The sequence below is a fragment of the Notolabrus celidotus genome, chromosome 17 (genome assembly GCF_009762535.1).
Source record: "Notolabrus celidotus isolate fNotCel1 chromosome 17, fNotCel1.pri, whole genome shotgun sequence".
Taxonomy (NCBI): Eukaryota; Metazoa; Chordata; class Actinopteri; order Labriformes; family Labridae; genus Notolabrus; species Notolabrus celidotus.
In genome coordinates this window covers 27,669,813-27,695,775 of record NC_048288.1, presented here as the reverse complement: position 1 = coordinate 27,695,775, position 25,963 = coordinate 27,669,813, and the positions used below count along the sequence as shown (strand labels likewise).

At 39.5% G+C, this 25,963-nt stretch overlaps 1 protein-coding gene and 1 long non-coding RNA gene across 4 annotated transcripts in view; one reads left to right on the top strand and one right to left on the bottom strand.

Annotated features, from left to right (window-relative positions):
• LOC117829046 (cadherin-18) overlaps window positions 1-25,963 on the top strand; it is a 319,558-nt gene that overhangs the window by 264,254 nt on the left and 29,341 nt on the right. For all 3 annotated transcript variants that reach the window (XM_034706566.1, XM_034706568.1, XM_034706569.1), the window contains 3 exons: window positions 6,392-6,528; window positions 12,909-13,030; window positions 17,825-17,942. In XM_034706566.1, the coding sequence (XP_034562457.1) occupies window positions 6,392-6,528; window positions 12,909-13,030; window positions 17,825-17,942 (377 nt within the window). The remainder of the gene's footprint in view (window positions 1-6,391; window positions 6,529-12,908; window positions 13,031-17,824; window positions 17,943-25,963) is intronic.
• Window positions 17,837-18,278, bottom strand: LOC117829048. Its single transcript, XR_004634538.1, has 3 exons — window positions 18,224-18,278; window positions 18,078-18,153; window positions 17,837-17,926 (listed from the first exon to the last, which is right to left on the bottom strand). It is a non-coding gene; the product is annotated as an uncharacterized LOC117829048 (long non-coding RNA).

Genomic DNA, 25,963 nt, shown 5'->3' with positions numbered 1-25,963 from the left:
AGTGGATGACATTGAAAGTCTAGAAGATCTTGCTAAACAAATCATTTAAGTATCTTAATACCTTTGAAAAATATACACGTAAAAATATCAAACTAACATCAAAAGGAGATGGGATACTTAAAGCACAATTCATGGTTCCAAGAGCATAATGTGAATCCCAATTACATTGGAGATTTAGAAATGATCACATCCAGTGAATGCAACAGTTCCTTAGCTTTATTTGAAGTGTGTTGTTGAGGTTTAACTTCAATGAAACCACAACCTCAGTGAATGAAGATGATTGGATGATTGGATGATTGGATGATTGGCTTAAATTTCTGGATAATAATGAACATATTTGGAAATTTTAAAAAAATGGCCGCTCCTTTCAGAATCCATACCCAGATTCAGGCTCAAACCCTAATATTTAGGACATGCATGTAGTTAGGGCTGGGTGATAATTCGATAATGCTAATTATCGTGATATAATTTGTAACACATGTTCAATAAAAAAAAGAGAGATTTTAACCTGTAATTATATCCCCCAACCACTAGAAAGAGGGAATTATCTCGCTCTTTTACATGCTCATGGGGCTAATTATCTGAGAAAAATAAGAATCTACAAACTAAAACAAAATACCTGCTTCCTATTAACACTGTTCAAAAAATTTGCTTGATGCACTGACCATGATTGAGGTCCACTGATCAATACTAAGGCATAGTGTAACATATTGAGAACACTGACAAATATTGAGGTCCACTGACCATTATTGAGATCCAGAGTGAAGTACTTGGATTATTGGCAATTACTAGATGCACTGACCATGATTGAGGTCCACTGATCAATGCTAAGGCATAGTGTAACATATTGAGAACACTGACAAATATTGAAAGAAATTTATCCGAGAACTAAATCCCAGATACAAGCTAACAAACCGTCTTCAACTTTCACTCAGGAGCAAAATCAGCCTTTACATTTAAATGAAATAATGATTTGATATTTGTCGTGATAATCATTGATGTCGACTGACATGAAAATGTTATTGTAATAACATTTTTGTATATCGCTCAGCTCTACATGTAGCCTGTAAGTGAAGCAAAAGCGTGTGATTATCGTCAATGTTTCTCATGACCCTGCAGGGGGCGTGTTGAGTTTTAGCAGAGTGGATTCATGACAGTCTCAAGGTTCAAGGTTTTCTTTATTATCCCAGGGGGGCAATTTGTCTTTCAGTCAGCGATGACACAAACAAAACAGTACAACAAGTCACACCAACATCAAAACATTCAAAACGGTAACAACAACAACAGTAACAACTGGAAACAACAGTTATGCGGCACTGTTAAGCAGACTAGCTGCTGTCGGTACAAAAGAGTTCCTCTTCCTATTCATCCTGCTGTTCGACATCGTGAATCTTCGGCCTGAGGGAAGCCGGCGAAATTCAAGAAAAAGAGGATGGTACAGGTCAGCCACGATGGACCAGGCCTTGCTGAGGGTCCTGGCTCGGTGGTGGCTTGACATGTCAGGCAGGGGTGTGCCCGTAACCCTGCTGCATATCTTAACTATGGCCTGCAGTCTATTTTTAGTTTTTAGACTTGTTGACCCGTACCAGGACACCATTGAAAAGGTTAAAAGCGATTCAATAAAACAGGAATAAAACATCTTCATAAAAGTCATGTTGACATTAAAACCCCTGAGCTTCCAAAAAAAGTACATTCTTTGGTGGGCTTTTTTACAGACAGCGTCGACCTGATGCTCAAATGTGAGTTTTTCGTCAATAAAAGTGCCAAGATATTTGTGCTTGTTCACAATGTCCACTTCCACATCATCAATAAAATGATGTGGAAGTGGACATCAGTTGATAGTTTCATTTTTTCTTTGACACATCATGATGTTCCTTATATAAATTACAAACTAATTTAGAGAAAAATAGACATTTCATCAGCGGAAGCTTTGGTATTACAGATTGTGGTCAACAAGTCAATAATAGATAAGACAAGTTGTATCTGTCCTTACTTCCAGATATGGTCTCCTCTAGCTTTAACCCTCCTGTTATGTTCCTTTCTTAGGGACAACAATAATGTTCCTGGGTCAACTTGACCCGGGGGATATTTAATAATCAAAAAGTGCCCAACCCAAAAAAAATTCCCAATACACATTTTTAAAATCTCATTATTAACTTCATTACTAACCATTTAAATCAATATTTAGTGTAATGGTGTTCTTTAATTCTCACAGAACATGGTTCAATGAGGATAAATCAATCAGGTTTTTTTTTTAAATGAAAATTCCTGTTAAAACTTGTTTTAATGTACATTGAAAAGCCCTAAATATAAGTACAATAGTTTTACCTGACATAGCTTTTTTTTTTTTTTTATGTAATGCAAATGCACAAATTGCAAATGTGTGAAAAGAGCCATTTTCATTGTACATGTTATTTACACTAATTAAGCCAAGCAGCAGAAGTTTCAGAGCAAAATAATACTTGTGCCAATTTTTTATTTTTTGAGCTTTAAAATGGGTCAATTTGACCCGCAACATAACAGAAGGGTTGAGAGTCCATGATTGTGTTGGCCAATTTGCTGAATTCCTAATTCCAAGAGGAACATCTACTCTAGCTAATGGGCTACATGTCTACATGTCTACATGAACTTCTTACACAAAGCCTATGATTAAAGTCATACTAATGACTCATTTACATAATCTTCAGCTATATTATAAGATGAAGCATGCTAAAAATAACATGCTAACATTATCACTTAGCTTAGTGTACATCTAAGGCTGACAAAGCGGTCCAGATCAAGGCTCAGACGTGGTTCTCCAGTTTTTCAGATGTGCCGCTCAGCTTGTTTGATGTTCAAGGCTGCATGTGGTTTCTTTAAGATTGGGAAAGTGTGCGACCACCAAATGAGACTCATGCGTATCTTTATAGATCTCGTATTGCGCCCTGTGCCTAATGAGAGACGAGTCAAGTCTCTAACAAGCTGAACCAGTGCTGTCCTGAAGTGACCACTTTGGGAAACCCTTGAGAAGTCAGTACATGGAAATATACCGTATCAGTATCCAACTTTTAAACATTGAGTCTATTTGATAAGAGCAAATTCACCTCTCAGTTGTATCCTCCTAACATTTGTCATTTTGTTCTCTGTAATGAGGTTTGCTCTTCTCCGGGCTGAAACACTACACCCTTTTAGTTTTGTCGATGCTTGGTGCTCTCCAAGGCTGTGTCATGAAAAACGACTTTTTGGATGTGCTGCAGTCACAATATTTCAGAGAGAATTTCCTGCATACCTCCGCTAAAGGGGAGGTGTTGATTCTAGTACATACTGTAGCCTTCCTTGTTGTGTAATTAGGAGGAAACTTAATTTTACTTGGGGAAAAAAGAACATTTGATATCAGGGTGTTTTTGAAAATAATCACGTTAAGATGTAGGATGTAAGATCTTGTACTTTTGGCTTGTTGTCTGCTGGAATAAGAAAATACATCCACTTACTTTAAAAAAAAAAAGCACATGACATATCACTGGTAGCAGTAATTAACAGAGCTGAAGTGTCTCTTGGTGGATTTCTCCTCGACAAAGCAAACACTTAGCACCTTCACACTTGCCCAAAAAGCCTCAATGCCCGTACATGACTAAGCATTTAATGAATTATGACAACATTTCTACTGGGCTTGCTGGGTAAACTTGAAAGCAATCCAACGCTTCATTATTTGCAACAAATACAATCCTGGCATTAATACCCTCACACCGTTCCTATCTCTCGTGTCATTTGAAAACGGTCGACTGAGGCTGTATTACTCAGGAGAGTGAATGCTGGATTAAAGGTGTAAATAGGTCATTAAAGGAGGAATTAGGGAATATGTAGTCAATGCTCATTTCGTGCTTGAACTCATGAGGGGAGCTGCTGTTTCTGCTTTGTATTCCACAGACTGCTGAGCTTCTACGTTGATAACGGCGTTGCTTGAAAGCCATTACAACAGTGTAAACATTCCCTGCATAACATTGCCTTTTGTTATTATTAAATATTGGATGTAATTGCTCTTGACCTAGAAGTTGTATATTCAGAGCATTCTTGTCAAGACCTATAGTCCATTTAAAGCAGGAGGTTTTATTCTGCTGTATCCGTGTGCTTCAAACTCTGGAAACCACAGAGATGTGAGAACATACCCTTTGGCTTGTGATGCCTCTGAGCTTGTTTTGTTTCACTGCCTGGATTTAGGTCTTATCATTAATTCAGGGTTTTGTTTTCTGGTTCGCTACACTTTTGTTGTTAAGTATGACAAAAGCAGGAGTAAATAAACATGTTTGTGTTTTTAGAACCCTCAACTGAATTGGTGAACTAAAACAACAGGCTGGAATTTATCCAGTGCCAGCACAGCGTTCTGAGGCATTTAGCTGAGTACTTATTTGATTAAAAGAGGCACTCCACAGGTTTTACACAAAGGTCAGTTTACACATAATGAGCAGTAATACTAAAGGGAGCTATCTTTAGAAAAATTATCCGGGTGATATCATCAGTTATTCAGGTAATGCTTAGAGAGCAGTGGCTTTTTGCCGGAAGGAGCTTGATTCCCCCACAGCAACAAGCAGACTGTATATCTCAGGCTGCTGCTTATATTGTGACAAGTTTTTTGTCAGCATGTTTCATGTGAGACCATTGACTGTATGAATAATGGATGAAGTATCCGTGACGTCACCCATCTGTTTCTGAAGCGCTGTTTTGAAGCCAATCGGCGGAGGGAGCCATATTGGAATGCTGAACTCAACCAAACTTAGTGTGACGTAAAGAGGCGGGGTTTGAGCTTCCTAGTCAACAGCTATGTGTTCCCACCTGTCAGTCAAGTCAGTCATGTCCTTATTTGGGCACAACTCATAATCTTAATATCTTCTGAACCGTCTCGTTACAAAAAAACTCACAGTGTAGAAGTACAGTGTGTGTTTGCAAAGATCTTCTTCTTTGAATTGGTGTGTATGTGGTTTCTGGGGTTTCTTCAGCCAGCCTCAAGTGGACGCTCGATGAATTGCAGTTTATAACACTTCCGCATTGGGATTCATATCTTGAGACAGAAAGGTTGCCGCTTGTGGGAGACCCCAAATTTGATGGTGCTCAAAGACAGGTCTTACTTCATCATTAGAAAAGGGAGTTAGGTAAGTTAGGGGTAATCGGATATTTTGGCTAGCAAAAGCTCTGTTTTTGAATTAATATTAGCATTAGCTCGATTTGAGATGCCAAGGTTTTATTAACATTTCTGATTCTAAATTTCTACAGCAGGTCAATATGTTCATAAAGTAGCTGTCGGGCTCGGACTTGGCCTAATGGTTAAGTTGCGCATCCATGTAGCGGATGGCCTGGGTTTGAATCCGGCCTATGGCCTCTTTCCCGCATGTCATTCCCTCATTCTCTCCCAGTTTCCTACACTATCCACTGTCCTCTCCTCTATTAAAAAAAACAATAAATAAAGGTGTAGAAGCCCCAAAAATTGAACTTTATACATAAAAAGTAGCTGTCGTTTTAGGGGCTTTAGAGTTGATTGTTTTAGCTTTATCAAAGCCTTTACTAACATGAGTGCAGCAGAAAATTCAAATTGGTAGAAGCACCTGTTCAGATATCTTTAAATTTATGCTTTTGGCTCAAAATGACAAACGAATAAAGAAAAGTTCCAGATCAGAGAAAAAAGTCATAACTGCAAAATCTGAGCATCACCCCTGCTCACTGTGTTCCAGGAAGTGACTACTGATTTTAGCTTAGCGTCTAAAAAAACAATCTTGTATAACTTAAAGCTCCTGTGATGAGTTTTTGACTGGTTGAGAAACAGACTGAGAAAATGAAAAGCAATGCCTCAAAGAAAATAAGACGGCATCAAGATTGATAATTTCAGTACAGTAATTTTTAATGCCTGTAACCACCAAAAAGGGGTAGGTGTCACACAGAACGATTTACAGCACGCTGAAAAAACACCTTTAATTTTTCAGAGCAAACATTCACAGTGAGCCATACATTACACTATTAAAAGACGAAAAGAAGAATGTGACTTCTTAGCCAGAAACGCTATTACATGTCTACATGACAAAATTAGCAAGTATGTAAGAGGGACCACTTTGTCCAGAGGGGGCGCCATAGTTCCTCACAGGAGCTTTAATATGTAGAAAATGAAATCCAGAGGGAACGTAACATAATTAAAATGAAACACTGACTTGCTCATCTTAATTTATTTGAGTTATGACATAAATGTCTTGGATTTTTTTACTTGTAACTTAAAAGTATTGATGATCTTATGACACCTTCAACACACATTCCCCTTCACTTGGCTTGCAGATTATCATAATCAGCATTAATGACCACTTGTATCCAGTCTTCTGTGCTTTCATCTCCATGGGTGTTTGGAACGATTACAATTTCCTTTCCCCAACAGATATTTCCTGGACAGTAAAGAAGAAGGAGTTCGATACTTCAGAATCGATGAAAGCAGTGGACTAATACGGACGACACAGCCTCTGGACAGAGAAGACATGTCCTGGCACAACATCACTGTGATGGCCTCGGAGGTTGGTAGGTACTCAGGTTGCTTTTCATCAACTAAATGTTTAAAGTAAATTCAGCACATGCTGCTTTCTGTTTGCTCTTTATATGAATGTTCATGAGTGAGCAGGTGTAGGTGTCTCTTCTTTCACAAGGCATATTGACATTGTTCTTACTTCCAAATACAGACACATTTTTATTTAAATTCATCTCAGAAAGTTAAAGTAAGTCTTCAAACTTCTACTTCTCCCAAAAGTTTAGGAAGTTAGAATTCTAAAGTAGTCTTGGACACTTGATTTAATCATCTTTAGAAGCCTTTTCCTGCATTATCTACATATTTCTCAGTCGTATTGACACTGAATAGTACTCGTAGTAAGCAGATTTGCAGGTACACACACACACTCACACACTCAAACACTGCAGATATCTTTCCCCTCACCTTCTGACATATAAATATTTTAATAAGCAGGGTAGGTTTCTCCCATCTCGACACCTTCAGGGAGTGTAGTAAACACATGAAATACTTTTCTGCATTTGCCTGAAAGAGGCACTTAAAAGAGATTGCTCTTTCTCTCCACACTTATCCTGTTTAGCCCCAAGCTAATAGGAGACATTATAAATCGTTATCACAAACACATTCAAATCATCGGTGAGGTTTGTGCCACAAAAGCATGACTTAAAGAGTAGCAAATTTAAAATATAATAGTCAATGCTATAGTTCTAACCCAGAGGTTTTTTCCAGATAACAAGACACCCAGAGGGGATCATATAGTCAGGGAGCGGTCCAGGTTCAAATTCATAGCGTGTAAAATGGGAGTCGAAATCAATATCAACAAAAAGATGGTTCCATAAAAAGGGAATGACTACACAGTTTGAATTTGCAGTGCGCACTCTGACTTTACCCACAAAATAAAATGTGCAGCAGCCTGTAGGCACAGAGCGGGTTTTACTCAGACATTCACTTCAATGTCTTGATCAAAGAAACTTCAGCAGCACACTGTTCAGGTTGTTGATGGGCATGCATCCACTGCAGCTGGGCTGTAACTTCTTGGTCTTAACTATTAGTCCACAATTCTTTAAGTTAGATATTTAAAAAAAGGGGGGAAAACAAGGGTTGTAAGGGTTCACTGAAAATACACAGCTGTGGTCTGCAGCTGCAAGGCTGACCAGTTCAGTGGCACTGTTGTCTGTTTCATGATGCTGCTTCATAACAGGGTAACATTTAACTGAGCTCTTACAATCCCTCCCTGATCACATTAAGCTCATATTCTGCTTATTCAATTCACACATGGGCTGGTTTTCCCTTTTTTACTTCACATAGAAATCTACTTTCTGATTATTATCTGGACAAAAAAGCAAGGCTCAAGACACAGAATGCTTTTATATACACTACCAGTCAAATGTTTGGGAACACCTTCTCATTCAAGGGTTTGTATTTATGTTAATTATTTGAAACACTGTAGATTAATACCAAAGACATCAAAACTATGAAAGAACATATATGGAATTATTTAACTAACAAAAAAGTGTTGAACAAAGCAGAATATGTTTTATATTTTAGATTCTGTAAAGTAGCCCCCTTTTTCCTTCATGACAGCTTTGCACACTCTTGGTATTCTCTCAGTCTGCTTCATGAAGTGGTCTCCTGGATGGTTTCTAATTAACATGAGCCTTGTCAAGAGTTCATGTGTAGAGTGACTTGCCTTCTTAATGTGTTTGAGACCATCAGTTGTGTTGTTCAGAGGTAGGGTTAGTACACAATGGATAGTCCTATTTGACCACTGTTGTAATCCAGATTATTTCATAGTTTTGATGTCTTCAGTATTAATCTACAATGTTGAAAATATAAAAAAAAAGTAAATACAAGCCATTGAATGAGAAGGTGTATCCAAACATTTGACTGGTACTGTAATTAAGAGTGGAGGATTTCTTATTTGTCGTGTTAATGCAGTAAGGAAATAACCAAAAAGATTAATAAAGCTTTAAGCAAGGCACATTTCTGACCTGTTATTTATTGTTAACCCTCCTTATATATTTGTTTATCTGGAACAACAATAATGTTCCTGGGTCAATTTGACCCGGGGCATATTCAATTATCCAAAAGTGTCAGAACCCCAAAAAATCCCAAAACACATTTTTTTAAATCTAATTTTTAACTCCATTACTAACCATTTAAATCAAGATTGGTCCATTGGTGTTCTTTAATTGCCTGTCTGAATGTCTCCAATGCTTTTAATGTGTTAATGTAAAGTACATTGAGTTGCCCTCATGTATGAAATGCGCTATACAAATAAAGCTGCCTTGCCTTGCCTTGCCTAAAAATAGACTTTAAAAAGGGCCAATTTGACCCACAACATAACAGGAGGGTTAAGGTTGCTTTTCATTAAATTGGTCATTACATTTCACATCCCTGGTCAATAAACACTAGTATGTTGCACTTCATTCAAGTCCTTTAAGATTAGATAAGATATTACTTTATTGATCCCTGTGGGGAAATTCGATTGTTACAGCAACCCAGACATAAGTACAATCAAGAATACTTTTCAATAAGTAAAAATAAAAATAGATAAATAAAAAAACACACATTTAAGATATATACAAATGTTACAAATGGTTTAAATAGTGGTAATAATTACAGGCAGTCTTAAAATGGTTAAGTAGTGACAGGTTGACATGGTGTGATTATGGTTTGTTATGACAGATTAAGCAATATAATAAATACATATGGGTATATGATGTGACTGTATGAAGATTAACCGTCACGTCATCCAAAAAAAGGATATGTTGATAGCTTTATTAACAGTATTTAAACATAGACTAAATACCTGGTGAGCTAACGCTGGAATTAACATTTGATGTCTGGAGAAAACAAGGATGAAGGAGATCATTTGCATATTGATAAGAATGTATTCAAATAAGTTACAGTGTCTTTTTCTTATAATTAACTACAAAATCAAATTACTCCCGATTGTTTTAATGTCCTCTCCTACATTGAAATGTAATTAAATCAGCGCAGGCCTCGCTAACTTCAAGAATTGCTATCAGGTAACTCCAGTAATTTGTAATCACAATTAGGCAAATCTCTTTCCAACCAACAGAGGTGCTGCATGCTAATGCTTCTTTATCTGCTCGCCTCTTCTTAGTATGCAAGGATTCGCTTACATGCCAAGACAATGTCAAAAGGCAGAGTGATAAATTTCTACCACTCTGAATGGACAAGGACACACAGGGACACAAAGAGTCCTGCAGAGACTTCCACCGTCCTTCACCGGGAGAATACAGACCAATAATGAGCGAATAAAACAGACAATCAGTGCGTTAGTGATGTTAGTGTTTTGATCACCTTGCTGTTTAACATCCTGATGCACAAAGAGCTGTGTTATGGTTACAGTTTGTGTGATGTCAGCCCTTTTAATAATGCATGAAAAAGCATGAAGTAAATAAACCCTGAAACATTAATTTTGTAGAGAGATTGCTGCACCTGCATGACTCTTAAATATTCAAAAGCAGGTTTTGCTGAGGTAGCATGCTATTTTTCATCACTGTCCCTCGACACACTGTACAACAGACTCACACCTGGGAGCTACCCAGTACAACCAGAACATGAACTGGGGAAAATAAGGAGAAATTTAAGAATACCTTAATGTTTTAAAGGTTATGTGTAGCAAAGACATCTGTAGATACAGTAAACTCCCATAATTCCACTGAAATGCATCTTTTTTTAATATTTGTGCAGTTTTCTCTGCATTAGAAATGACGTAGCACTAGCTCTTATGAAACATGTATAAGGCAAAAGCATGCTGTGATAGATAATTTCACATTAAGGGGGCAGTTTAACCTTTTGTTGCAGTGGTCTTATTATAGAAATGCATGTTTTTGCAGCATCGAATGTTCTGCAGGAAAATAAGGGACATAATGAGTCAATTTGCTACATCATAATTTGGGGGTGTTGAAAACATTGTGCATTCAGAATCCATATTTAATATAAGTCTTGAAAAAAGGATTTTTTAGAAATGTTTTTTGCAACTGCATGCCTTCTTTGTGTTCAAGGAAGCTTTTGTGAAGCCGGTTCTCCTCTATGTTTGACTTAGTGACTTGCTTTGAGGCACTAAGACAAGAGAATATAAACTGTAGGAAAAGCATGAAAAATATCTACCTCCTAAAGTTTATTTTATTTACTTAAATGTATTTAAAACTGGGGTTGGTAGTCAGATTTAGATCCACTTTTTGTTATACTGGTTAAAATGATCTTTATGTCCGGATGGCAATCAATACATAATGTGTTCTTAAAAAAAGAAGGGAAAAAAATGCTATCTACAGCCAGAGTAAACCTGGGAAAACACCAACCAATCCCTGCCATCAGGAGCCAAATTATGAAACCAATCAACGATGTGCTGAGGAACGGTTTTGAATCAGTCACGATCATATGGTCGCGGGGACGGCGTTTTGGAGGAGCTCCGAGGGGAGCGGGAGGAGGGTTAGACAGAGTCCTGAGGAAATGCTACATTCAAATTCATGCTAGTTTTCCATGACTATCAACCCTAGCTTTAACCAGGAAAACCACACACCACAGAATTCTAAAACATGACAGCATATCATGAATTTCAGAACAAAAGTAATCAGTCAAAGCATCGACAAGCTGATGCATCTTCCTCAAATTGATTGATTGATTGATTGATTCTTTTCATGACCACACAGCCAAGCTGGTGGAGTTTGTTTTCAGTACAGCTGCAGGTTCCAACATTACAGTTAACAATAGGCAGAAACATAATTGTACATGTAGACGTAACATTTCAAAAACAATAAATACAAGGGCCATGCCTAATCCTTGGTGTTTAGAGTTCAGAGTTAATAATCTTGATTGCAAGGGGAATAAAACTGTTTTTAAAACGGGTTGTTTTGGAGGCAATTGTCCTGAAGTGCCTCCAAGAGGGCAGTAGCTGGAAGACATAGTGTGCAGGGTGAGTGGGATCAGCCTTCAGTCTGCTTTTAAAAACATTTAAAGAGACAAGCTCAATCAAACCCAGGCTCTCCTGCAGCAGATTCCAGGCTGCAGGAGCAGCGTATCTCAAACCCTGTTTTTTAAAGTTATATTTTTGGGGCATTTTCACCTTAAATGGACAGGACAGCTGAAGAGAGAAGGGAAATGTGGGGAGTAGAGAGTGGGGGAAGACATGCAGTAAATGGTCAAGGCTGTGAATCAAACCTGCAGATTCTGCGACAAGGGCTATGGCCTCTGTGTATGGGGTGCGCGTTTAGACCGCTAGGCCACCAGTGCCCCCATCTAAAACCCTTTTTACCCATTTCAGGGGACCAAAAGCAAAAACAAGTTTTGTGACTGGGTCACAGAGCGGAGACTGAAGCTTCCAGTATTTTTTAAATTGATAAAATTGCATACATATGAGGGAAGCAAGTTAAGAACTGCTTTATAATCAAGGACATGCCAGTGATGTAGCCTACAGGTAGACAATGCAGACCAGCCAACTCAAGGATACAGGGAGCAGTGATGGGTTAGAGACTTAAAACTTGTAATGAACCTCAGAGCTCCATGCAAAGCGGTGTCCAGAGAGTGAAGGCATTGAGCCGATGCATACATATATAAAACATCAGCATAATCAATCAGAGGCATGAAAGTTGCAGCAACAAGTTTTTTTCTTTGCTGCAAAAGTTGCTGTAAACTTAGAGTTTTAAGGGGAAAAGAAGATTAAACTGACACTATTGGACACATTTTTGTTATCGTCCGTGCTTGTTCAGTTTGTGCAATAGTCTAGATTGTTTTCCACAATATGTTGCTGCTTCAAATTGGCTTCATTAGTGTTAAAAACATGAATTGCATTGGTGTCATTTAATTTCCAAACCCACTCTAGCACCATATTGCTCCTCTCCTGCTTCTATAATCCTATATGGAACCAAATGCACGCTGCAATGAATATGAAATCTTAATCAGATTGGGGAGATTTTAATTTACGTGTTAAATCATGTATTTCAAGTCGATTTCATGTGCTATAGTGGTGCAGGCTGCTGTTATGTTGCCATTAAAATCTGATTCCACAGTGTGCTATATAAGGCATATGCTCTGTATGCTTCATGGGCTGCTCATGCAGTGGAGGGGGAAATAAGGCGTCTCAACCAAGCGCACCAAGTGGGATGAGAAAATGCTGCACTACGATGATCAGATGTGCTTTAATACACAAAACTGCCCTCTGCGACATCACATCCCTCAGTGTGTTTATTGTGTCACAGCCTAAGACAAAACCCATAAGCAGACTAACAAGAAGAGCACACAGTGTCCCAGTTTAAATTACAGTGTTGATGCTCTACTTTGTTATTAAGGCTTACATTTGACTTTCATCTTTTGAGTCACATGCTCCCTCTCTCTTTTTCTCTATCTCTCTCTCTCTCTGCTACAGACAACCCAGGCCTCTTCAGTCATGTTCCTGTTACCGTCCAGGTGCTGGACATGAACGACAATCCGCCTGAAATAGCCACAGACGAGGAAGTCATCGTGTGTGAGAGCTCAAGGCCGGGTCAGGTGAGAGACGAGTACACAACATGATGAATCTGCAGCTAGGGCTGGGCGATAATTTGAGAATGATAATTATCAGGATAGAATTTATCTCAATATAAATAGAACAAATGTTTGATAAAAATGTGATACAAATGAACCTGTAATTACACCCCTTAATCACTTGAAAGAGAGGGGCGCTAATGAGCCTGAACTGCTAGTTACCACCCAACATTAGACAGAAGAAGAAGGCCGTATTGATCAGCCAATCATGTCGCAGGGTGAGAGGTAAGCAGGCAGGGTGTAAAATTAACTTTTTACCTCATCTGCCATTGGCTAGTGACTTCCAAAAATGTACTGGCCAAAAATATTTTTCACTGGCCAAATAATAAATCATGCATTATTGGATTTAAAATAATTACCATACGTTTTTATCTGAAAATCCAACTTAAGCAACACTTAAAACAGGGCTTCCCAAAGTGGGGGTCGGGACCCCCTGGGGGGGTCGCGAGACACAAATGAGGGGTCATGAGATGTCTTCTAGAATGTTAGTTTTTTTCAAGTTATCTAAAAACAGTACATTTTTGTACTAATTTTAGTAAAAAATATGGACAAAAAAAGTAGCTAAACTTGAAATAAAACCTTGAAAATAGAACATGTAATGAGTTTTCTGCCTTTCTTTTTGTCATATGACTCCTCAGTTTAGGGTTAGTGAACAGTTAATTATCAAAAGCATCAGTAGCAGTAGGTTCATTTATAAAGGCACAGGAAACACAGACACATGCTCATGTAGGTAGGTTGATTTCCTGCAGACCAGCATGAAGACACATTAAATCACTTAGAGGGACAGTAGGGGACACGAGCCTTTGGCACCTGTTTCCTCTTCTCGATGGTCTCCTGCCTCTTTGTTTATCCTTTGTGTTTGTGGGGGCTTCACGCCGGGAATGTGTCACCACATTTTCATTGAAACGCTCTTCCCGCCGTGCTTCTTCAAGCAAAGGGAATGAATAGAACTCCATTAGCTGACGTCACACCGTTCCTGACATACCAAATCACAACACAAGTACAGCGCACCGCGAGGGTGAAAATAGCCTGACAGTCTGAAAGTATGAAAACAAAACCTCACATGCAATACAACATTTTCCATCAGCCACTGGCGGATGTGTTTTTTTGTTTAACACAGCAAACTAATTTTTTACCCGCCATTGGCGCTTGGCGGGTGTCAATTTTACGCCCTGTAGGCAGGGCTGTAGGGTCAGAAATGATGGATTCAAGAAGCTTATCTGAAAACTAAATCAAGCTAACAACTTGTCTGGTTTCTTCAACTTTCACTCAGGACATAAAGTCTGCCTTTAAATTTAAATGAAATAATGATTTGATATTTGTTATGATAATTATCAATATCGACTGATAACATAATTTTTAATATATCGCCCAGCTCTATCTGCAACCCCTCGTTAGCAGTCTTCTCTCCTCACACATTCACTACAGACACACCTCATATGAAAGAGTAGAAAGTTGTGCATTTATATGCCTGATTTATCCCTGAACTATTGTTTCCCTCAGCACTTTAGGTTGCTTACTGAAAGCTGAGCAGTAACAGACTCAAAAGGCACTGGCGAGAGCTGCTTAATCACCCTCATTCAAAACGAGTATCTTAGCAGCAAACCATGACAGCTCTAAATCGAAGCTCATTCCAATTTGCTCTCAGTAGTCTTTGATTCATTCGAATTAAGAAGGGTTTTGAGATATAGAGCAATCAGCAGCAAGGAAATGGCTAAAAGGGTGGTGGAGTAAAAACCGGGAGGACACAACTAAATACATTTTTAATAGTTTCCAGCCCAGAAAAGTTTGAATTAAAGTTTGCATTGAATTTGAATTGCAGCTGCTTTATAGCCTCGGGGTTCTTGGCCCAAGGGATTAAGCAGGGAGGATAATGATGTGTTGAAAGAGACAGACATCCCCATTCAGTGGACAACATATGTGATTGAATGAGCTGTACATTAATATTTTACCATCTGTGTGCATTGTAACTGTTACTTATATATGGACATGAGGGATTTTTCTGATTGGTTGGCAGTCGTCCATCAAGCTGCTGAAGGTACATGAAGCTACAGGCATCCTTCAGAACAATACACACGTGACATGAATATTACTGTTAATTAAATTAATGCAAAAGCTCAGTGAGGGAATCAAAGGCAGCTTTTCATGGTTGATTAGAAGCCTTAGACCCCTACACACAATGTAGTTGCTTGAAAGTACTCCATAAAGCTGTTTTACTGTAGAAGTCAGTGTTTCTCTATTTCAGTTATCTATACATTATATTTTGAAAGAAGCAGACCTAGGAAGAACCTCAGGAACAACAAACACCGAAGTGATGCTAACCTAAATCAAGCTAGCTGCAGCTCAGCTCTCAGCTCCCTCATGACTGTCGGTATCTCCTGAAGTAGATTTTTAGAGTGAAACTGATTTATGAAGTGCTTTTACCAGCTTTAATTACATGTTCATTGGTTTTTTAAAAAGAGGAGACGTGGTAAACAATGAACACTGTTATAACGACAACCTAAAAACAAACTAGGCAACCAAAAACAAGCTAGCATTAGCTTAGCTCACAGCCCCTTTAGATGTCGTGCATCTGGTTAAGTGCAGAACCAGAGAAACAACTTCAAACCTGTTACTATCATCTCTCTCTCTCTCTCTCTCTCTCTCTCTCTCTCTCTCTCTCTCTCTCTCTCTCTCTCTCTCTCTCTCTCTCTCTCTCTCTCTCTCTCTCTCTCTCTTATTCTCCTCTATCCCTCTTTCCAACCCAAACTCAGTCAAGGCAGATGTCTGTCTAACATGAGTCTGGTCCTGCTGGAGGTTTCTGCCTGTTAAAAGGAAGTTTGTCCCTGCCACTGTAACTTGCTAAATACTGCAAGGCGCTCTGCTCATGGTGGATTAAGATGAGATCAGACTGAGTCCTGTCTGTTGGATGGGACTGGATCGTATCCTGTCTTGGTGTCCTGCTCTGTTTCTAAAAGCATCTTGAGACGACGTTTGTTGTGATTTGGCGCTATACACATAAAGATTTATTTATTTTATTTATTTATTATTTGAAAGGACCATGCATATTAATTAACACTTCTGTAAATATGCCAGAGTTAGCCAAAAGGCTAGTTTACATCCGTAGTCCCTTGCCAGATGTTAAAAAGGCTCCCTAAAAAGATGAAGATTAAACAAAGATAAAATTGTGTAAAATAAGATCAGAATACAAACAAACAAACAAACAAAAAGAGAAGAAAAGAAAAGTGCAAATAGCACCATACGATTAAAAATGACTAAAAGCTACATAAGGACATAATATGACAGTTTTTGAGAAAGTGTCGATGGACATAAAATACATGGAGGAAGACAATCAGGAAGCAGCAATGAGGAAATGTTAAAGACAAATGCTGACACAACAGCACAACAGTTAACAGTGCTGTACATATTTGCATCAGGCAGTGACAATCAATCATTAAACTAGCTGCATGCATGCATGCAGATTGATTGATTGATTGATTGATTGATTGATTGATTGATTGATTGATTGATTGATTGATTGATTGATTGATTGATTGATTGATTGATTGATTGATTGATTGATTACTCTAAAACTTGTTTTGTAAAGTTTACAGCCCACCATGATGTTGCCACAACATTTCTTTATGTACAGTGATAAAACAAATAGAGCAAGTCAACTCAGGGATGTTATCTTTAAGCTGTAGCCATACTGAATGTAAAAAAAAAGTTAACAGTAGCTATTATTTTGGGTCTGATTTTTGGATCTCACAAGTCTGGAATCCCAACCCAACTGTGACAACAGTGGAGGAGCTACTAAAATATATGGTTCAGTGTTTTTTAGCCAGAGTAATTCAAGCTTAGAGACCCCTTAGACAAGAGCAGAGATACATCAAACTGTCATTAAAACCAAAAAATGATACCATGGGGAACAACGTCGCACTGACTCAGAACTCATCCTGTAGTGATGTTTCCTCAGGCAGGCATTTCCAAGCTAACAGCCAATTATATCTCTTCCCCTGGTTTTCAAAACACCCCATTATCCTGATTTTTAGAAGTAATCAAGTGGCAGTTGTTTTTTCACATTGATGCAAAACAAAATCATTACAATTTTAACTTTGGAACCATTAACACAGGAACAAAAACCTTGCTACTCCCTACCCCAACAGCTCCCGCCAGTGTCGCCCTGTCAGCCATGACATCCACACAAGCGAACTCAAGCACACAGAAAGTAGATCCTAAAACAGCCCAGCTAAAGACAGAGGCTTTTGCAAGCGAACCAGGAGCACAACAACAGCCCAAATCTCACATTGAAGATAAGAAGTCCCTGTGGTGACAGGCGCTATCAGGTCGTTTTTCTCTCCACTGCGACTTTCTGTCCCCACTCTCACTGTGTCTTTTACCAATTAAGGGTAACAAGACGACAAAAGTGGCAGTGAGGTTGCCCTCAGAGCGCCCCTGTCATTGTTAGATGCCAGCTTCCCCCCGTCGGCACAAGCCTAATGCTCTGAAATCCTAGCGGTTTTGTAGGCAGCTACTTTTTTTTTTCAGGGCAGGTAGAGGAGGAGAAAATGTTACAAGAACAGTTGGCTGTAGGTCAAAAGAACTCTCCACTCTCACCAGTTATAATCAACGAAACATGAGACATACATCAGGAACCAAATCATCCTTGTGCCCGGTGCAATTAGTGTGAGAAGTGATTGCTAACGGGTGCAGTGGCTAATTAAAAGTAGCATGTGTTGTCTTTGGAGAGTAATTTACCCCGTGTCCTCTGAACAACAGGTGATCCAGACTGTCACAGCGGTGGATAAGGATGACTTTGCCAACGGACAGCGCTTTACTTTCGCTTTGCCGAGCCAGCTACCGGTTAATCCCAACTTCACCCTGAAAGACAATGAAGGTAATTACAGTGATCAATATGTTTGTTTGCATTTCTTATGAGTTTTTGCACTCTGCCTTGAGGCGGCGGCGGCGGCGCTCCAGCCTTATTGCTCACATTCAAAGATCTAATAAGCAGTAGTGATTTCCCTCATACCTTGGAGGTTCCAATGGAAATATGCGGCGTGTCAACTGCGCCGACATCTCCACGTTCCAATTCCTCTGAGTGGGACCTTCATGAAAACATAAGAGTCATAGAGGTTTGGGATGTTCGCACGTTGTGTTGTCAAATGGATTACCCACTCTGCTGCTCTCTCCTCCTCCCCTCCACTCCCTGGGTGCAGGATTTCGTGCCAGCGCAGCACCAACAGTGGGTGTTACCAAGGCAACTATTCCAGTCTCATGTGAATACCTAGCCTTAGGTTTGGTCTGCAATCACAGGGCTTTTAAAAGCTCTCAGCCAGAAGATCTCACAGTTGCCCGCTGAGAGGAGGAGTTCACAGCACTCCAGATGAATCTGTGAGCCGGAGAGTGAGAGAAATAGAGAGAGAGAGGCATGAAAACAGAGAGAAAGGGAGCACTGGAGAGATCAGAAAAATCGATGTCATAATAGGAGATAAGTCAGTTTAGCCCTTGGTCCAGTTTGCTTCCCACCACAAGCCTTGCCTTAGCTGGCTTCAGCTGTATTGAGATGCAGAGGCAAGTTTGGCTGCCTTCATGTTTGTGGCACTGGGAGACATCCCTCAACTCTCTCTGCCCACCTCCTCTCCTAAGGGGCCGTGAATCAAACAAAGCAAAGATCGACTCCAATACTTCTGACAGCTCCAGAAGGACAGTGCATTTTCATTTCTTGAGAGTGCAAATGTGGCAGAAGGAGTCCATTCTGCAGCAGTTTGTCTCAGTTTTTCACACATTAATTCAGTATTTAAAAGGATGCCACAGCCAGAACGTTTCGACAACACTGGTGTTACTGAAAACATCGACTGCTTTCAAGACAGAGTGTCATCACTTCTTTGTCTGAGGAGCGCTTTATGCTGCATCCACGTTTTCCAGACTGACCGGAGACAAGCAACAAGATATAATTCATGTCATACAAAGATTAATATTTTAACCGTCTGCAGTTCTGTCTGCCAAATGCCAAAATGTGTTTAGTCCCCTCACTTGAAAAGAGAGCACAGCATCCTGGGCTCGAAACTACAGCTTGGACATCCTGCCATTCTGTTCAAACTGTCCATGTTTTTTTTCTCTCTCTCTCGTTGTCCACATAGGGTTGTCCGTCTGTCGTCTAGACTCCTGCTACTCTGAGCACACAGCTCTGTTGATGATGATGTACATAGTAGACACTTTCAGTTTGTAATTGTAGCAGCTGTTGTCTGATTCAACAAATATTCCAACCTCGTGCTCTGAACGAGTGCATTTTTTGAAACCCCAAAATCAACACTGTGTTAATTGCAAATAACGGGTAAAATTAGAACTCTTTTTCCAGATTGGTGCTCCAACTCTCTACTTGAGGCTCTGGATATCCAGCATGGAAGGTTTTCTGGTTGCAATTTGTTCTAGGTTAACTAACCAATCACGTATCAGCAGGCTTTGGTATATCCTGGAAAAACAGTTGTGTGGAGAGCAAAAGCAGATGTAACCCAATTTGCATTTAGTGGTCATCTAATGGCAAATTGTTAATATATGCATCCAGATATGCATTCCTGTTTAGCTAGCAGTCTATGCTACAGCAAACATTTTAACTTGAGTGACAAATCTGCTCAACACAAAGTTAAGAAAACCAATCAGAGTTTAGATTACCAGACTACCCTGAATGCATCAGAAAGGATCGATCCAACCTCCACTTAACAAACATTTTAAAACTTGTTGGTATTGTAGCATATGTTGTCTGATTCAACAAATATTCCACCTTCATATGCAATGAAGGAGTGCATTTTTTAAACTCCAATAATCTACCGTGTTAATAGCAAACAATGAGTAAAATTAAAACTATTTTTGCAGATTCCACATAAATGTGTATTATTTGTTGCTCCTACTCTCTACTAAGGGGTCTGGATTTTCAGTATGTGAGGTCTTCTGGTTGCAATCTGTTGTAGGTCAACTAATCAATCACATATCAGCAGGCTTTGGTATATCCATGAAAAACAGTTGTGTGGAGAGCAAAAGCAGGCGTAACCCAATCCGGGTTGAGTGGTCATCTGTTTACATTGTTTATATGTGCAAAAAGATTTGCATGCAAGTGTAGCTTGCAATCTATTCTAAAGCAAACATTATTTTAACCTGAGTTACAGATCTGCTCAACACAAAGTTAAGAAAACCAATCAGCGTTTAGATTACCGGACTACCCTGAATGCATCAGAAATGATCGATCCAACCTCCATTCAACAAACATTTTAAAAGTTGTTTTCTCCTCCTAGTGAAGAGGAGGACCTGACACAGCTGACTTTATTACTTTTTTTAAATCAAAGTCATGATGTTGTTGTCTTGGTGAACTTAAGCAGAATAAATTGTTAGTAGATCACAAGAAAATCTATTTCTTGGTGTCAAACTGCTGAAATAAGCTAGAAAGAAACTGCTTTTAACTTACTATTTTAAGTTAGATTATTTGCTTGTTTTGGAGGTTATTATTCTTCATTATATGCATATTTCTTTTGCATAAGCATGTTCAATTTTTACCTCATGAAGAGCTGAATACCACATTGAAATTGCCTCATGTTGTGTTGATTCTGGAGCTAGTCCAGTCTATTGTGCGGCCTGTTATTTTGGCATCTCTTTTTGACACCCTGCTGTATTTTCTGTGAAAAACTGTTGTTAAATATATATCTTATCTTGTCACTTTATTACTCTGGGGAATTGTTGAGAATACATGGAGGTGTATACTTCCACTATTTCCTGCAAAATCTCTCTCGCTGCTTTGCCATATGCTGTGTTAGGGAATCACAGTGTGGAGCTAATGGAAGCTAACAGTGAAAAATAACTTGTTAACTAACATCAAGCTGCCCAAGTGATGCAGATTTTTTCTCCGACTGTTGCTCCCCTTCCTCCTTTCTGTATAGTAAGATATCTGCCAGATAATGTGAGTCATTTATAACAGTTCTGAGCTGTTGTGTGTAAATTGTATCCTCGTTGTTACAAATAATGGATAGTGCAATTTATTCGAGTGACTGTTTCATCTGCAGTACTTGACCCAATGAATTACAGACTGTTTGAGTCGTAGTAGGTTTTCTCGGTTGGGTGTGAGAGATTGTCGTAGGGTATTTAAAGACATATGGTGTCAGATGAGGGTTCAGAGTAAGAGCAGTTCAAACCCCCTCCATGGATTAGTGTCTTTGCAGAGGTCTGTTAGGGAAACCAGGGCACCTTCCTTCGGCCAGGCGAGTATCTGATGTGTGGGTTAGGCTGGGGCTTAGTTGAGTGTGCAAATTAAACTCTTAAAATATGAGATCTCCAATCCATATTCCTGCCTTTTTAAAATATGTCCTACTGTAGCAAAGCGATTCTCCTTAAAAGAAGTTGTTAGATTTATTACAACTGAGCCGTCTGCAGCAAAATATTCCCCAACCATTCAGGGAGGAAAGCTTTTTCACTTGAAGGATTGATAGCAGTTTTTCTTTAGCTCATGCTGTTTGAGTAATAGCGCCTTTTACTTTGGCTTTTTTAGCTCGTGCCGCACACCATCCCACAGGATTCTGTTTTTCTCACACTATATCTGTGATCTAATCCCGTGTGGGCCGGGCTGATTATGTGTCATGACATGGAAGTAAAAAATGTATTCATGTTTTAATCATTCGACAAAGAGATCTTGAAAGAAAAGTGTTGCAGGCAGACACAGAAGTGGGATTCTAACCAGCACTCTGATAGGGACCCCTGTGTTTCTTCAAACCGCTTCCTGCTTTTTAACAAGAAAGCTGTTAAAGATCGTGTTCTGAGTTGCAGCCACAGCTCAGATGGTTAGTTGACCACATGAAAGAAAAGGCAGCCGCCCAGCAAAGCCTCTAACTTGTTCTGTTGACCACAAAGTAGCTCCACTAGAGCAGCTAAATGCCTTGATCAAGGGCACCCTTAAGCCGACTTTCAGACAAGGACAGTGGTGCTTGTTTTAAAGCTGCTGGAAACCTCAACCCACAGCCGCTTTCCAGCCATGTTATTCAGGCTCCTGTGTGCAAATGATTCATATTTTAAAAGAGTGAGTGAAATAATAAAAATTACAACATTGCATTTAAGCTTTCAAAACAAAAAGGGCATCGTAGCTAATGCAATAACTGCTATTGATAGAGATAACAAAGCATTTTATAACTCACCAATTGAAATGACTAATCCTTGTATTGATGCATATGGCAGGACTTCTGCTTCCTCCTCTGATGCTGGCTCAGACAACTCAAACATACTGTTTGGAGCTGCACTAGGCTGATTGTCGTCTGCTTGAATCCACACAAAACAATGACGCATGGGGACATTAAGAATTTATTTCAAATCCTTTTTTATTGCAGTTTTCACCCACATTCTGTTAGAGGCTTGAAACGATTCTTGACTTTGCATTTTTGCAACTTTGAGCTCCATTTTTTAGAGGCTTTCAAAGTTATGATGTAAACACAGCCCAAAGCTGATTTGCAGAAAGCATTAGGAGTACAGTGTCTGACAGGTTACCTCCAAATCACTGATTGTAATTGTTCTGCTGTGTAAAAAATAACTGAAACGTTTTCAATGTCAAAAACAATGCCAAATGAGTTTTTTCCCTGAATCAAATTTACCTTCACAACACAATGTATATAACTGACAGTATTGAATAGCTATGGATCGTATTGAGGTGTTCAAAATAGGGATGAACAGAAAATACAGCCACCAAAAAACTTGATCTGCATTATAAAGATCATTACTGAGATGTGGGATTAAAAAAGGACTCGTCTCTCTGAACCAGATGAGGGGCGTGCACCCTCGTTGTCTGATGTGTTCAATGAGATCCTTGATTTTAGTGAGGTTAGTACACAGTCAGAGCCATGAATGCAATGGTAGGGGAGACCGGGGACAGTTGTAACATGTTTGACATTTCTGTTTATAACTTTGAGCTCTTTTAACCCAGTGTGTTCAAACTGCTATACAAACTAGCTGCAACTATACTGAGCATGTGTAGAGTGAATCAGGTGATTCCTAACTTGTTCCTGATTGGAGTAAGTGCAAGTGTTACAACTGACCGGTGTTACAACTATCCCCGGTCTAATAATTGGCATAATAATTTGTTTCAGTTTTCGGCCTTGGTTTCCTCATCTTCGGTTTTTGGTTTCAGCCAAGAATTTTAATTTCAGTGCATCCCTAGTTCAAAAAGTTAAACACACTGAATATCAACATGTGGAGCAGGCTCATAATCTCTGCAGACACACAGTCATAAAAGTGCAGTGGTGGTTCTAGACCAATTTTACTGGGGGGGGGCAGGGTGGGGCCAAGGGTGTTGTCAGAGGGACACATTCAACCCTGTCAAAAAGAGACTGAGAAGGGCGAGGACCGGCTGAGAACAAACTGGCAAAACATCAGTGCATCCCTATATACTAGACATATATACTACTGTGTACTAGATCAAAATGCAGACTGACAGCAGCTGTTTGGCTGTTTCGATCAACATGAGTCCCTTAGAGCTCAAAGCTTTTTTTATTGTATAATATTTGTTTGGTGTGGAGGGGGGACCACAGGGGGGTCCAGGCACTGGCCCCTGTTTGCCTCTCCCCAGAACCGCCGCTTTTAAAAAGTGAAGTCTCAGACTTCAACAAGGGAACTGAACTGAAACATATTTTAGACTCACAGTGTCCAGTTTTCTGTCTACTCGTTCTTATTGAGAAAAATAAGCATGTGGAGGCGGTCAGGTGTCAGCTGTGAGCACCACCGGGTCATAATCAGTCCGTCGGCGGAGAAAAAAAGTGCCCGTGGAGACCTGTCACTCAGCCGCAGCCCCCAGCTGAGCAACACCTTTAGTCCTTAGATACTAGATTAATTGTTGACATCCCTATTGCTTTCTTATTAATACATCATACATGATGAAAGTTGCCTGCCACCTCCAATGATTCATGTGACTTCCTGTCTCCTCTCAGTTCTTCTTGCTCCTCTGCAGTTTCAACCCCCCCCCCAAAATTCTCAGAACTTTAAGCCGCTGCACTTTTGACTTCACGCTGCTTCAGTCACTCCCAGCCTGCATCTGCACTCACACTCCAAAGAAGTGTCAGAGTCATATCTTGTCTACTGCCACTGTGCATTAGAACTTATTTGCTGTTTCCACACTATGCAGGAAGGAGAGAGAGACAGAGAGAGAGACACACACAATACACCGTACTGTCGACTCCTGTGTCTGATAATTAAAGCAAGCTCTTCACACTCCAAGCAACTCCTTTTTCGTTGCTGTTGTAGCAGACCAACAGTTGGTAGCCGCTCCATGCCAGAGCCTAATGCACCCTCTGTTGTTGTGCAAGTGACGAAAATCCCTCTCAGTCACTCACACGGCTAACTCTCTCATGACCTCCTTTTCCTCCTCGGTTACAGCTCCCTCACAAAAGATCCTCATGAACTTGGATTTTTGTGCAAAGTTTCTGCATTACAGAAAAGAGGATTTAGTCTCAGACACTGATACGTTTCATGACTGCTTTTTAAAGTTAAATAACTAACAGTATCTGTAATTGATTCCCTCTCCCTCTCTAATTCCAGGTAATTTAACAATCATGACTTTAAAAGAACCAATTATGTCTTCTTTTTTTCCTGTACGTGCAACCATATCAGATTTGTTAAAAGCCATTATCTTGCAACAATTGGTGCTTTCCTCACAGCTCCAGCTCAGTTTAACAAAGCAGAGCAGTTAAGAGTCGATTTTTATAGCATCACAGCAAAACACACAGATCAGATCGAGGCCTTGTCCTCTCTGTGGCGCTGGGATCTTTGTTTGCAGGGGCCTGACGTACAGATGCGTTGATGAAGCTGAAGAGCAGGATGTGCTGCAATAACTGCAGGTCAGCCCTCCTACAGAGCATTAGGGAACCATTAAAGCAGAGAAACAAGGGAGATGCTTCTACTCTGCTGCACCAGGAAAGCACTCTGTGACAAACCTGTTCTGTTAAAAGCCCTTTAAGTACGTTTGACTCGACTATGCCCACTTTAGAACGACTGAAAATTGAATGCCTCTTTGATCTCCTTATCTGTCACATCAGGATGACATTAGCTTCTAAAAAGGCAATTAAACAGAGACTATGATCTCTAAATAACCTACATACTCAAATAGATCAATTGATTCTTGCAGGGGATCTTCTTCCAGTCTGCATACAGAGGACCTTATACTATTACAGTTAATCAGCTGCGTTGAAAGCAGCGCCGTTGAATCATTGATATGTGGGACGTTTGATTAGATTTTATGTCATTTACACTTCACCAGCAGTGGGTGTTACACTTCTAGTTTCCAAAACAGCCATTCTCTGCTGGAACAGCGTGATGCGTGTGTGTGAGAGAGGGCAGAGCGGCTTGTCTCATGCTGCTTTTGTCAAAACTCGCAAAAAAACATACAGCTAAAAATATGACACGGTGTCGCATTTGACTATTTGATTGGCTTTCAATTTCTCCAGGCAAAACGACTCGATGTGTAATAATTAGTAGAAATAGACATTATTGTTTTTAGCTTTGCCTAAAGTACTTTGTTTTTATTAAAACCTCATAATTTAACCTTCCTGTTATTGTGTGGGTCAAATTGACCCATTTTTAAAGTTAAAAATAAAAAAAATGTTAAAAGTATTATTTTACATTTCTAATGTCCCAGTGGATGAAAGGCTAGTAGTGGTATTCAGAGGTTCCTTCCATCATGCAGCATAAAAATCTGGGCAGTGTGTGACAGAAGAGGTGTTGTGTTAATTTATCAACATCACTTCTTAAAAATTCAAAAATTCAAAAATTCAAAATAAAATAAACAAAAAGCTGTCATGTAAAACTATTGTATTTATATTTAGTGCTTTCCAATGTACATTCAAAAAAGTTTTAACATGGATTTTCATAAAAAAAACGAGCGAGTCATCCTCAGTG